An 11,897-nucleotide genomic window follows, 5' to 3' on the forward strand; every position below is an offset into this window, starting at 1 on the left:
TGCCTAAGTGACTGGAGTTCAGACGTGTGCTCTTCCGATCTTATATACATACTGCAGTGTGTTTAAAATTTCATAATACAAACTTTCTACATGTAGAGCATTGTCTTGTTCATCAAAATGAACAAAAAAATTATAAATAGACAGTAAACGTTTGTTCAAAAATCAATATTAATAAGGTATTAAGAAATACTTTCTATTTCTATAAAAGGTATTTGATACATCCTAGCAAATATATGTAGATAAACCTTCTATATAACATGTATACGTATATATGTATATGTATATATGTAAATATGTTGTACAATATATTATACCGCAATTATATTTCGTGTTTACTGGGATTATATCCATAAGAACGTTTTTTCTTCAAGGCTTGCATGACATCAAAACAAACATAATAAACATACGATCTCGCAATCTTATCATTTTCGAATTTACAAGTTATATTTGCTATATTTCCTATATTTATATTGTAATAAATTAGATACTTGTTCAATTATAACAGACAGACGCTTTTATAGTAAATGAATAAATTTTATAATGCGTGTATTTATAGTAAATGAGAGAATTTTGTGTGGTATTTTTTTAAAAGAAAAGTTTATCTCTGTACAAATGTCTGACATTTTAAACATTTTTAAAAATTAAATTACAGAAAGTACATTTAAAAAAATGTATTTACTGATCTTGTTATCTCGAACTATTTTGAATGAACTTGACACTACGGAAACGATGGATTATCTATTCTTGTTAATCGTTATTAATCAGGAACGTGTGACACACATATTATAATTACCTTTAAGAGGGATGATTAAGCATTCAGATATTATCGTTACGGATACAAGATAAGGATTTTACTCCTATACTAGAGCCTATAAGTTGACGTAAAGTTTAGTAAACGTCTCGCTTGCTTACGCGACACAAGTCTGACCGGTTTTTCTTTCTTTTAGAAAGATGCTTTCTTCATTCAAGACGGTTTCGCGATACATCGCGTCCGGAATTTTAAATCATCAAAACCATTTACGATGTTTTTCTATGTTGCATCCTAATTTTAAAGGTAAGTGAAGAAAAGTTACAATAAAATTAATTATATGAACTTTGAGATTCAATACGGTATAATAAATTTGAACAAGTGCAAAATTTAACATTTGAATTGTATTACACTGAAGGACGCTGTATCGATTGATAGTTTCCATATTTGAACAATCTTCCCTTATCTGTATTAGAGATAATTTTCGATAATGTTGATATTGGTATAATTTGAACTTGAAATAATAAAATATCACGAATTATTTCTTTGAGATGCGAATAGATGACAATATTATTTCTTCGACCATGTTCGGAAATTGCTATCGGCGTTTACATTATTTTAACAGCATTTTAATATGAGAGAAATTTAGTTATCGAAAGATTAGAGATGTTATAAAATCGACTCCAAACCTAAAACTATGAACAAAACTTGATCAGTGATCTGTTTTAATATTGCGATTAATTGCAGAACGATGTCAGCTTCGAAGGTCGACTATCCAAGGGAAGGTCAAGTTTTCTCATGCAATCAAAGCCGCTCATATGTACAATCCCGGCGAATTTCCTCTAATGGACAAAACCGTCGGACAGTTGTTAAGCGAGGCAGTTGCGACGTGGCCCGATCGGACTTGCATTGTTTCGATTCCTCAAAATGTTCGTTTAACGTTCACCCAGCTCCTTCGGCGGGTCGACTCGGTGGCCGCGGGTCTCAAGAGGATGGGCCTGAAAAAGGGCGATCGGCTGGGTCTTTGGGGCCCGAACGATCTGGAATGGTTTATAACTTTCCTGGCCGCGTCGAGGGTGGGATTAATCGTCGTCGCGATCAATCCCGCTTATCAGCAGAACGAATTGGTGTATTGTTTGCAAAAAGTTGGCGTAAAGGCGACTGTCTCGCCCGAGACATTTAAAACGCAGAATTATCCGAAGATGTTGTTTGCCGCCAAGGAAGTGTGTCCCACTTTGGAGCATATCATCATTTATTCGCCCGATTATGTTACGTAAGAGAGATTTTAAACAAAAAACTTATCACATTTGAGCGTCATTATCATGCGTTCTCAGAATATAGCGTAGCGTGTAGAGATACTTTAACATTAAATGTTGTTATATTTATAAATCGGCCATTTTTCTCATAAATAATTTGTGGCACTCTCGGTGAGAAGCAATTTTTTTCAAAGAATACTCTCTCCCATCTTCGTTAACAGCCGCTTATTTAAAGTCAATAACTAACATACGCTAATAGAGAATTTAAATGACGCGAAATTTTAATGAAATTATTGTTTTTACGACTTTGTTTGTTTTTTCAAATGGTTATGTGAATTTGTGTAGACGATCTTTCGTGAGCTTTTATGTTCACACACACCAGAACGCGATCGCTTCACTCATCCATGAATATCGCGTGAGTCCTCGCACTTTGACTGACAGAAATCTTTTGCTCGACTTTACGAAATGGATTAAGAACACGTGATTATTGTATCAAGACGCTTGTGTATCTCGTGCTGCTTGTATTTTTGTTAATGTTAGTTTCTATACAACTTATGATGTCCATTAGATTCTGAACAAATTGGTCCGTGTTTATCGTTCTTTGTTGAAACTGCAAGTATAGGTCTTCAAATTTTTTATTATATAACAAAAAACATATTGAATATAAAATTAAACGTAAAGTTTAGCAGGTTTAGCTATATTTAATTAATACGTAATAATTAAAGACATTTTTATATGTACGTTTTAATATATTAATCAAAAATTACTCTACTGTGCGTATAATATTTGAATCTTATTACAATATAGATAGTTAGTAGAGTCAAAATGTCTCTCTCAGAACAGAGTTTAAATATACTTCTTGGTAAATGGCCAAGGTACAAGCGTTCGGTTTCATGACATGAGAACAGCGTATCGATCTGACGCCGAATAGAAGACAAAGATTGAACGACTTGAAATACTGGGAAAGGTGACGGTGTTTAAAACGAAACAGTTTCAATGCCGAGGAAAGCGTTCACCAGCGATATCTCGTTTCAAGCATCTCGTTTCCTCGAAACCGTTTTCATTTTTTCCATTATAGATTTTCGTCCTCCTCGTAATACCACGTACGCCGTTGCACTCCGCCGATGCGCGATCTCGCGTATCGTGTGTTTTCTTTTAGTTAGAGCGTGGCGCTACAGAACCTCGAACTTTTACCGAGATCAACCGATTTGATTAATAACCGTGCCGTATGGAAGAATCATGGATGCAATTAGGTTAATAGCTTCACCGAGGTCTATCCATTCGCGCTCGCAAACAACGTGTCATTGAGCGAATGCAAGCGAATACTCAGCGAATACGTTCAATTTACAGCGGTACGCATCGCTTCGCCGACGTCGAAGTTTCGGCAACGAAAGCGGAAGTGGACGCAATCGCCGCCGAACAGGACACAATATCGTGCTATGACGGATGTAACATACAGTTCACGTCCGGTTCCACCGGAAAGGCCAAAGCCACGCTTCTCTCGCACAGAAGTCTCGTAAACAACAGCATGGAGGTGAGACGTTCGAGCAAAAAAGTCATTGATTTATTAGACAATTGCATCGTATAACTCGTTTGCAGAATTAATTGAACAATTAAGAAATTATATTTATATTTTTAACTCATAAACGACAGCAGCGATAGGATAACAATTTAAAGCGATTTCTTTGAAACTAACGAAATTCTTTTATGCTTCACGTTTGGCCCAAGTTGAGGTAAAGTGCCTACTGTGCTTTATACTTTAAGAAATAAATTACACAAGTCGTCTTATTTTTGCATTGGCAGTCTGCGAGAAGGGTGAAGATAACTATTGAGGATAAAATATGTTTAAACATGCCGCTTTACCACGCGTTCGGCATGTCAATGGGTCAATTGCTTGTCTTTAACATGGGGAATACCCTCGTCTTGGAAGGACGCTCCTTCGATCCGGTGAAAACCTTGGAGGCGGTAGCGCAAGAAAAGTGTACCATTACATACGGAACGCCAACTATGTGGGTGAGCAAGGACGAAATAAATGCATGCCAGATTGCTTGAAAAATTTCTGTTCGATATAGATTACTTTGCGATAAGCCGTCATACATATTGTGCGCATACATTTAATGTATTTATACAAATATGACGATAAGAAAAAAACACTTGTAACGATGTGTTATTGGCTAATTGCTAATAAGATCGAAAGTTAGCGGGGAGTCGGTAGGAGTGCGCGATAAGTAATCGCTGGTCATGCTTCCTGGGTGGAATTCCAAATCGATGAAACTTGTATGATTCATGAATAAATCCCGCTCTTGTTATATTGGTCTCGCACAAAACGGTTTTTTCTTCGAATTTCTAATTTCTATTTTTAGTATATCCGTATTATATTGATAGCAAGTAAAATTATCTTTGCATTTAATAATTTGTATTAAACTGACCATTCTTTATTCATTCACAAGTAAGACTCCAAATATGAAATTTAAAGTTTGTTTAATGTTATTAGTCATTATAATATTATTTAAATTGATAAAATGGCGTTATCTCTTATACAGAACTAGTATAATTTAGAGTAAAATTAGCTAAAAGATTATTTATAGTTTATACACATAAAAAAAAACAAGTAAAAAATATAATTTTTTGATCATTTTTTTCTTAGTTGCATAGTTAGTTTTCTGTAATAAAAATCATTCTGAATATCGTAATAATGTGAGTATCTTGATTAATTAAAAACAATTTATCATTTATTACTATTTTAACATCAGCATATCAGTGTATTGGCGATTCTAATATCTTACTGTGATCAAAACATCAATTAAAATGATTAACTATTGAAGGCACGTATCAGTGATGTCATAATTATTTTGATTTATACATACTAATGCTTTACGACCCGCGATCAATGTGCAAGATATTTGTAGTTAATCATTTTAACCGATCTCTTAAAACAGTAAGCAATCGCTTGATGTGCTTCTGACGTTAGAACTTAATAACGACGGTGTTTCAGCTAATTGTTATGAGAAACTCTACCCGCGTTTATGCACGTTCAATATTTTATGGGCACATAGACGCACACTGTTTTCATACGTAAAGACATCTTTCTGAGAAACTGTGTAATAAATAAGAGGCATATTATATCTTATATTTTTTACTTATTCAGTGTCGCAGGTTGTTACAAACTCGTATATATAATAACATTTAAAGAATTTATTTCTTCAGCAATTCTCATTTTTTCAGAAATTTATAGAAAATTAATATTTGGATCAAGGCGAATTTTATTTAGGTGTAATTTCACTACAGGTAAACTTACTCGAGGCACAACAACGGTTGCAACTACCGACGGCGAGTCTTCAGGCAGGAATTACCGGTGGTGCACCCGCGTCTTCTGAACTGTTTAAGCGAATACGAGACTTGCTGGGTTTCAACGACATGACGGTAAGTCGAAGTTCTGACTCTCTTCAGCTTCAGCAAATTATTAATCAAAAAATGAAATAAAAATCGCAATGATCTTGAAGAGAATTGTAAATGTTAGAAAACAATTCCAATATATTTATATAGATATGTTATATACTTATATTTATACAGAATATTATACTTATTATATATTCTTGTTTTAATGAATTAAAGTTTTCACACATTACAGAGCATATACGGCCTCACAGAAACAACAGCTATTGTATTTCAATCGATACGTGGAGAGGATAGGCATCTTTCGGAGACCACCGTCGGTTATTTGTCGAATCATACTGAAGCGATGGTATACGTCAATTCTTTAGTCTGAAAATAATTTCCTCAAATTTCGACTTTAATTTTATTGTATATATATATTTTGACGTATATCTTTGCCGACTAGATCGTCGATCAAAACGGTTTGCCTGTCCCCTTTGGAAAAACTGGCGAACTTTGGATTCGCGCGTACAGTACAATGATGCGCTATTGGGACGACGAAGAGAACACGAGGAAGACGATGACGGAGGACGGCTGGTTGAAAACGGGTGATCAATTTGTCTTGCAGGAAAACGGATACGCTACTATAGTCGGCAGGCTCAAAGATATGCTTATTCGGGGAGGCGAAAATATTTTCCCTAAGGTGAATATCATGATTAACGGTGTACGATTTGTATTACTCCCTCACTAGTTAATACATCTTATTTTTCGGTGTAGAAGAAAAAGAGTCGATTGAAAAAAATATTAAAAAATAAAAAACGACATATTTTACAGGTTGTTTTCAAAAATAGAAGTGTTTAAATTTTGTAGTAAATTATCTTAAAGAGAGATTTTGGTGCTATTAATTATTATTATTCCGAATAATTTAAATATTCGTAAACTTGAGACTTACTTTCTCGAAACAGTGAATTAACGCAATTTAAAAGTTTCACTCACTTTGCATTTTTCTGCAGGAAATCGAGGACTTCCTGGTGACCCATCCCAAAGTAATGCAGGCGCAAGTTATAGGGGCATATGACGAAGTCTACGGAGAAGAGATTTGTGCGTGTATTCAACTACGCAACGGCGCGACGATGACGAAGAACGAGCTAACGGACTATTGTAGAGGCAAAATAGCGCACTTTAAAATACCGCGTTACGTAGAGTTCGTAAATGAATATCCAAAGACTACTACCGGAAAAATTCAGAAATTCCGTCTGAAGGAACAAATGGAGAACAGTGGTGTAATACCGAAACATTTATAATAAATGTAGACAATATGACTTTGAAGAAAATCTAGTAAAAAAATTAAATTAAAAATTTAATTATAACTACCGCGAGATTTAAGGGGAGTTTTACTGTTGCCGGCCATAAAATTAGTCCTTTTTCATGAATTTTTTTAAGGAAATTTATTATATACAGTAAAACGCGAGTTTTTGCATAAACTTATATTATTTAATCAGCAAAAAAATATATTTTTTATTTACATAAAAATGTATTTTAATGCCTTTAAGTGGCGATTGAATGTGGCATGTTTTTCGAGCTGATGGAAGTAATTATGAAAAAACGAATTAAAATATCGACTTGATTCTTTTTTTTCTTGATCTTAATACTTTAACGCATGGTGTGAACTAAAATCATGATTTTACAACAAACATTCAATTTGTTATTAATACAAATTTGAAAAATTTTTAGAGCAAACAAATCTTTTTTTTAAATGCTACTATTTTTACAAATTTCAGGTAATTGACATTATTTTAGTTCACGCCATGCGTTGAAGTATTAGAATCAAGAGGAAAAAAGAAGCAAGTTAATATCTTAATTCGTTTTTTCGTAATTACTTCCGTTAGCTCGAAAAATATGCCACATTCAATTGCCACTAATTGGGATAAGTTTATGCAATAACCCACGTTTTACTATATATAATATATTTTCTTTAAAAAATTCATGAAAAAGGACTAATTTTACGGCCGGCAAAGGCGAAACCCCTCTTAAGTTAGAAATTAGTTTACAAAACTAGAGAATTATGTATCTATTGTACATACGATTAACATTATGAAAAATACTGCTCAATATTTGCGATTAATGTTATGAAAAATATTATTGTATATTTGTAAAAGTTTTTTAATCTTCTGTACGTACATACATTGCAATCGCATGTTGAAGAGTAGATATATTTTGTCAGAATAAAATAATCAGTTCAAATAATTTTTTAACTCTTAATAATAACCTTTTTTTTATGAAAAGTTATGATTAATTATTAAGCAAATTACGCGCGCGTGCGCGCAATTCGCTGCTATTGACGATGCCCCGTCGGTAAAGCAGTGTCTCGATACGTTCATGGTCGCGGTTGTACTCGGTGCGTTGCCGGATTTTTAATAGCGAAAAGATCTGTTTGTTCTTGATGTAATTGTGACACGCTCGAGTCAGAAGATTTTCGAGCCATGGCCGAATATCTGGCGTCCATTTTCGGGACTGAGAAGGACAAGTAAGCGTCAAATTATATATTTTTGTATCGTTGCTCCGTATAAAATAGGTTAGGTTACGAGTCCGTGATAATGTGTAAATCTCGTCGTTCATTTTTCTCTTGCAGAGTCAATTGCTCCTTTTATTTCAAGATAGGCGCCTGTCGACATGGAGATCGATGCTCGCGAATTCACAACAAGCCAACCTTCAGTCAGGTAAGATATTTTTGCTTAATCATCTTCGTCTATAATAATTTGCATATCGCAGTGTTTATATCCGTAGTGCTTTTTATAAACTCACATATTTGTAACTTATCATTAAAATTGCAAAGCTTTTTTCGTGCGGCTAGCAATAAAGTATGCCGCAACGACTGCGATTGTTTTAGCGCATTAGAATTTATACTAGTATTTTTGTCTTGAAACATTGAATTTTAACACAAATTAATTATCTAAATGAAGCCAAGAACCTGATAGAATTTAATTTTATCGCATCACACGCGATATCTCGTTTATGCAAGTTATGTGTTCTTCAGACGTGTCTACTGCAGAATCTTTATGTAAACCCTCAGAATTCTGCAAAAAGTGCAGACGGATCGCACTGTAAGTATTGAACCTTAATGGGAGTATTATGTAATATACAAAAAAAAAAGAGCATTACGTATGGAACGTATTTTACGACAGTGGTTGCAAACGTATCTGACGAAGAGATGCAAGAGCATTATGACAATTTTTTCGAGGACGTTTTCATCGAGTGTGAGGACAAGTACGGCGAGATTGAAGAGATGAACGTGTGCGACAATCTAGGCGATCACTTGGTCGGAAACGTTTACATTAAATTCCGCAGGGAGGAAGACGCTGAGAAGGCGGTCAACGATTTGAACAACCGTTGGTTCGGCGGGCGACCGGTTTACGCCGAGCTCTCGCCCGTCACCGATTTCCGTGAGGCCTGCTGTCGCCAATATGAAATGGGGTAATTTTGTAAACTAACGCGATTTACAGAACCATAGTAAATAGGCACGAAATTGTATACGTGAATTGTATACGTTTAGCGAGTGCACGCGCTCCGGATTTTGTAACTTCATGCACTTGAAGCCCATCTCCCGGGAGCTCCGCCGATACTTGTACAGCCGGAAGAAGGGCAAGGGCCGATCGAGATCGCGATCGAGATCGCGAGGTCGCGACCGCAGGAAGAGATCCCGATCACGCGATAGAAGATCCCGATCGAAAGAGCGACGTAAGGGAAGAGACGAAAAGGGCAGAGATGGCCGATCCGGTCGTTATTAATAAAATTTTACTCATTTAAGATTTAGTTTCTTAATATATATCCTAGTTCTATTTAGTTTGTGATATTTGATGAATTATACAAAATTATTTCTTTAATATTGAACAGATTGAAAGTTTATATTAAAAAGACTTTCTGTCTAAGTATCAATTTTTTATTTGCTGTTTTATTCTTACCGTTCAATATCGAATTGCCTGTAGTATTGTGATTCAAGTTCTGTAATAACGGTACAGGGGGCAGCACCGATTCACATACACTTAAGTTAAAAAATATTGCAATATTGTCTTTTTACAAGATGTATTTTTTTGTGTATGTATATTCTTTAAAATAGATAATGTATACTCTCAAATATTTAGTAATGTATATTCTCAAGTTTTTAGTTTTTGCATTAAAATATTGGGCAAAATATTCTGTCGATGTCCTGATTTCCCTTTTCTATTTAACAAATATGGATATTAAGAACAATAAAACTAAAATATAAATTTACTATAAATTATTAATTACACAATTTATACTTTTTTCTAAGATGAGCGTAATGTGGAATTTTTAAATATTAATACATTTTTAATGAGATAATTGTACATTTGACAATCATTTTAGTTATATTTTAGAGACAATGTTTATAAAAAATAAGTAGAGATTTAAATTAAAATTTTTTTTAAATTTTCTTTTTTGATATTTCCTGCTAGAAACTTGCACATTTACCACAAGATGTCACCTGTAGTATCTTGTATCTTTAAGTTTTATTTTTAGTTGATATAATTATTATGTTATACTAAAAAAATCATTTTAGATGAACTATACTATTTGAGAAATAGCATTCATTTACATAAAAATTAATTTGTTTAAGAAGGAAAATCGAAAATGTATATAAATTGTAAAGTATATAAAAATTTATATATGAGAAAAGAGATATAGATTATTAAAGAGTATATTATAAAGTTATGTCGTATTATATTTAATCGCAAATAATTGTATGAATTTTACATATGCCAAAAATTTGCAATAAGATAAAACAAAATTCTGAAGTAAATTCCAACGTAGACAGTAGATTTCTACCTAATAATCTTGCTTGCAATTTTCACGCGGTGGGGCTATTCGCAAGCCAGGTCTTTATTCTCTTTTGTTCTTATTTTAATCGGTAGCCGCGCATATTCCTTGTCTCGTGCCGACCAACTGTTGCTCAACAAGTTGTTGTTGAAAGATGACGCGAAGGTGCGACGGGCGTGCGCGCAGCCAAGCAAGAAGAGCGAGAAAAAAAATTAGAGGGGAGTGGAAAAAGAACGAAAAAGAGGAGAGCAAAAACGGAGCGGGAAGAGAGAGAGAGAGAGAGAGAGAGAGGAAGAGAGAGCGCTGACGGTTTTCAAGGAGAATCACGTCTCTCCTTGAAATCGGTTCATCCGAACCGGGCACGTGTTTCGGCTGGGCCTAATTGGCGGGGCTCTCGGGGCCTCTTGCTTTGCTTCAAGACCCCGAACGGGCGTGCATTACCGCAGCAGATGGTGGTCGTGATTGCAGCTGCCTCCGACGAACACCTGCCTTCTCCTTCGGACGGCTATCGGAATACCGATGCCTGTTCTCTTCGCTGCCACGCACTCACTGTGCCATCGCATTTATCTCGCTTTCGAGATTTATCTCCATCGGTTATGCGCGCTATCGCTTTTTTCCAGAAAAAAAATGATAATAATCGTCGCAATCAAAAAAATCAACGGCTGCGACGAGTCGACGAGCTGCCGATTTTATTAACGCCCGTACATCCGTGCCGAGAAAAACGCCCGCGGTATTAACATACTGCTGGTAATACGGCTACATAAAACATGGGCGATTCCGTTAAACATGTACATAATTATTCGTTTGCGTCCATACGTGGAATTCGATTATGGATGAGCTGTAAATGCATCGCGGTTGTCTGTCATGGTTTAGCTATAATACGTTACAGCGAGTATACGGTGTTTTTAAAATATTTCCATATATTTTTATAACGTCATACATTAAATAAAACGCGCCCGTAAATGTTATCGCGCTTTCAAGTTGATTTCAATGCGAATCCCTAAAAATATATACATATATGTATAAAAAATATATATATGTGTAAAAAAATATATATATATATCTCATATCGAATATATACCGTAACAAATTGTATTGTTGAAAATTTACGGTTGGATTTTCTTTGACCGCGGTTGCAACTTTTATTAGCAAGAGAAAAGGATCGATTTTCATTTAATAAAACAATTGACATTTAATAAAACAATCCCGTTTCTCGAAAATAATATGACAATAGAATTGTTGTAGCATCTAAAAGCTTATTTCCTCGAAGCTCTATAAAATTTACAAATAAAAAGATTATCTCTATATAAATATATTAAACGTACTTATAAGTATGGAAAGATAAAGGTTTTTATAAATAGATGTTCACAGATATCAATTAGAGTCAATTAGCTCTTAATTAATTTCAATTTAATAATTCTGACATTCAATATTCAGTCAATTAAATTTCCTTCCCTCCACGATATAAATTCCATTAGAAATTTATTCAGTCGCGCGTGCTACTTGAGATTTCACGAAAGTAAAAGCGCGGAAAAAAAATCCTCGAGAATGTCGATACGCGGGATTGCAAATTGAAAGCTGAGCTAGAGCATGGTAGTCCGCGCGAGCGGGCCATCCGAGTACCATAATTAATCCTGGCAATCCGCCAGAACAACCTGGCCACAAAGGAGAGACTCGTTTCT

At 34.7% G+C, this 11,897-nt stretch overlaps 2 protein-coding genes across 7 annotated transcripts in view; both read left to right on the plus strand.

Annotated features, from left to right (window-relative positions):
* The window catches only part of LOC105452586 (acyl-CoA synthetase family member 2, mitochondrial), a 7,592-nt gene extending 843 nt beyond the window's left edge, over positions 1–6,749 (plus strand). For 5 of the 6 annotated variants that reach the window (XM_011693838.1, XM_011693839.1, XM_011693837.1 and 2 more), the window contains exons 2-9: positions 948–1,054; positions 1,496–2,021; positions 3,355–3,538; positions 3,808–4,017; positions 5,293–5,427; positions 5,636–5,749; positions 5,846–6,082; positions 6,393–6,749. In XM_011693838.1, the coding sequence (XP_011692140.1) occupies positions 952–1,054; positions 1,496–2,021; positions 3,355–3,538; positions 3,808–4,017; positions 5,293–5,427; positions 5,636–5,749; positions 5,846–6,082; positions 6,393–6,683 (1,800 nt within the window). In that variant the 5' untranslated portion in view covers positions 948–951 and the 3' untranslated portion in view covers positions 6,684–6,749. Of the gene's footprint in view, positions 1–96; positions 177–947; positions 1,055–1,495; positions 2,022–3,354; positions 3,539–3,807; positions 4,018–5,292; positions 5,428–5,635; positions 5,750–5,845; positions 6,083–6,392 lie in introns of those variants that run through there. The other variant, XM_011693840.1, reaches the window with a different exon arrangement.
* A 990-nt stretch (positions 6,750–7,739) lies between these two features.
* LOC105452587 (splicing factor U2af 38 kDa subunit) lies at positions 7,740–9,573 on the plus strand. The gene is made up of 5 exons (XM_011693842.1): positions 7,740–7,906; positions 8,012–8,099; positions 8,417–8,483; positions 8,565–8,853; positions 8,933–9,573. Exons 1-5 carry the CDS (start codon positions 7,863–7,865, stop codon positions 9,165–9,167), a joined length of 723 nt encoding a protein of 240 aa, XP_011692144.1. The 5' UTR covers positions 7,740–7,862; the 3' UTR covers positions 9,168–9,573.
* Positions 9,574–11,897: the final 2,324 nt, after the last annotated feature.

This window comes from Wasmannia auropunctata, unplaced genomic scaffold (genome assembly GCF_000956235.1).
Source record: "Wasmannia auropunctata unplaced genomic scaffold, wasmannia.A_1.0 LD336028.1, whole genome shotgun sequence".
Lineage (NCBI taxonomy): Eukaryota > Metazoa > Arthropoda > Insecta > Hymenoptera > Formicidae > Wasmannia > Wasmannia auropunctata.

Excerpts from the sequence above, each read along its gene's own strand:
- LOC105452587 (XM_011693842.1), top strand. The coding sequence starts at position 7,863 with ATGGCCGAATATCTGGCGTCCATTTTCGGGACTGAGAAGGACAA. Across the intron at positions 8,484-8,564 it reads AAGTGCAGACGGATCGCACT|TGGTTGCAAACGTATCTGAC; the intron begins GTAAGTATTGAA and ends ATTTTACGACAG. Across the intron at positions 8,854-8,932 it reads TGTCGCCAATATGAAATGGG|CGAGTGCACGCGCTCCGGAT; the intron begins GTAATTTTGTAA and ends GTATACGTTTAG.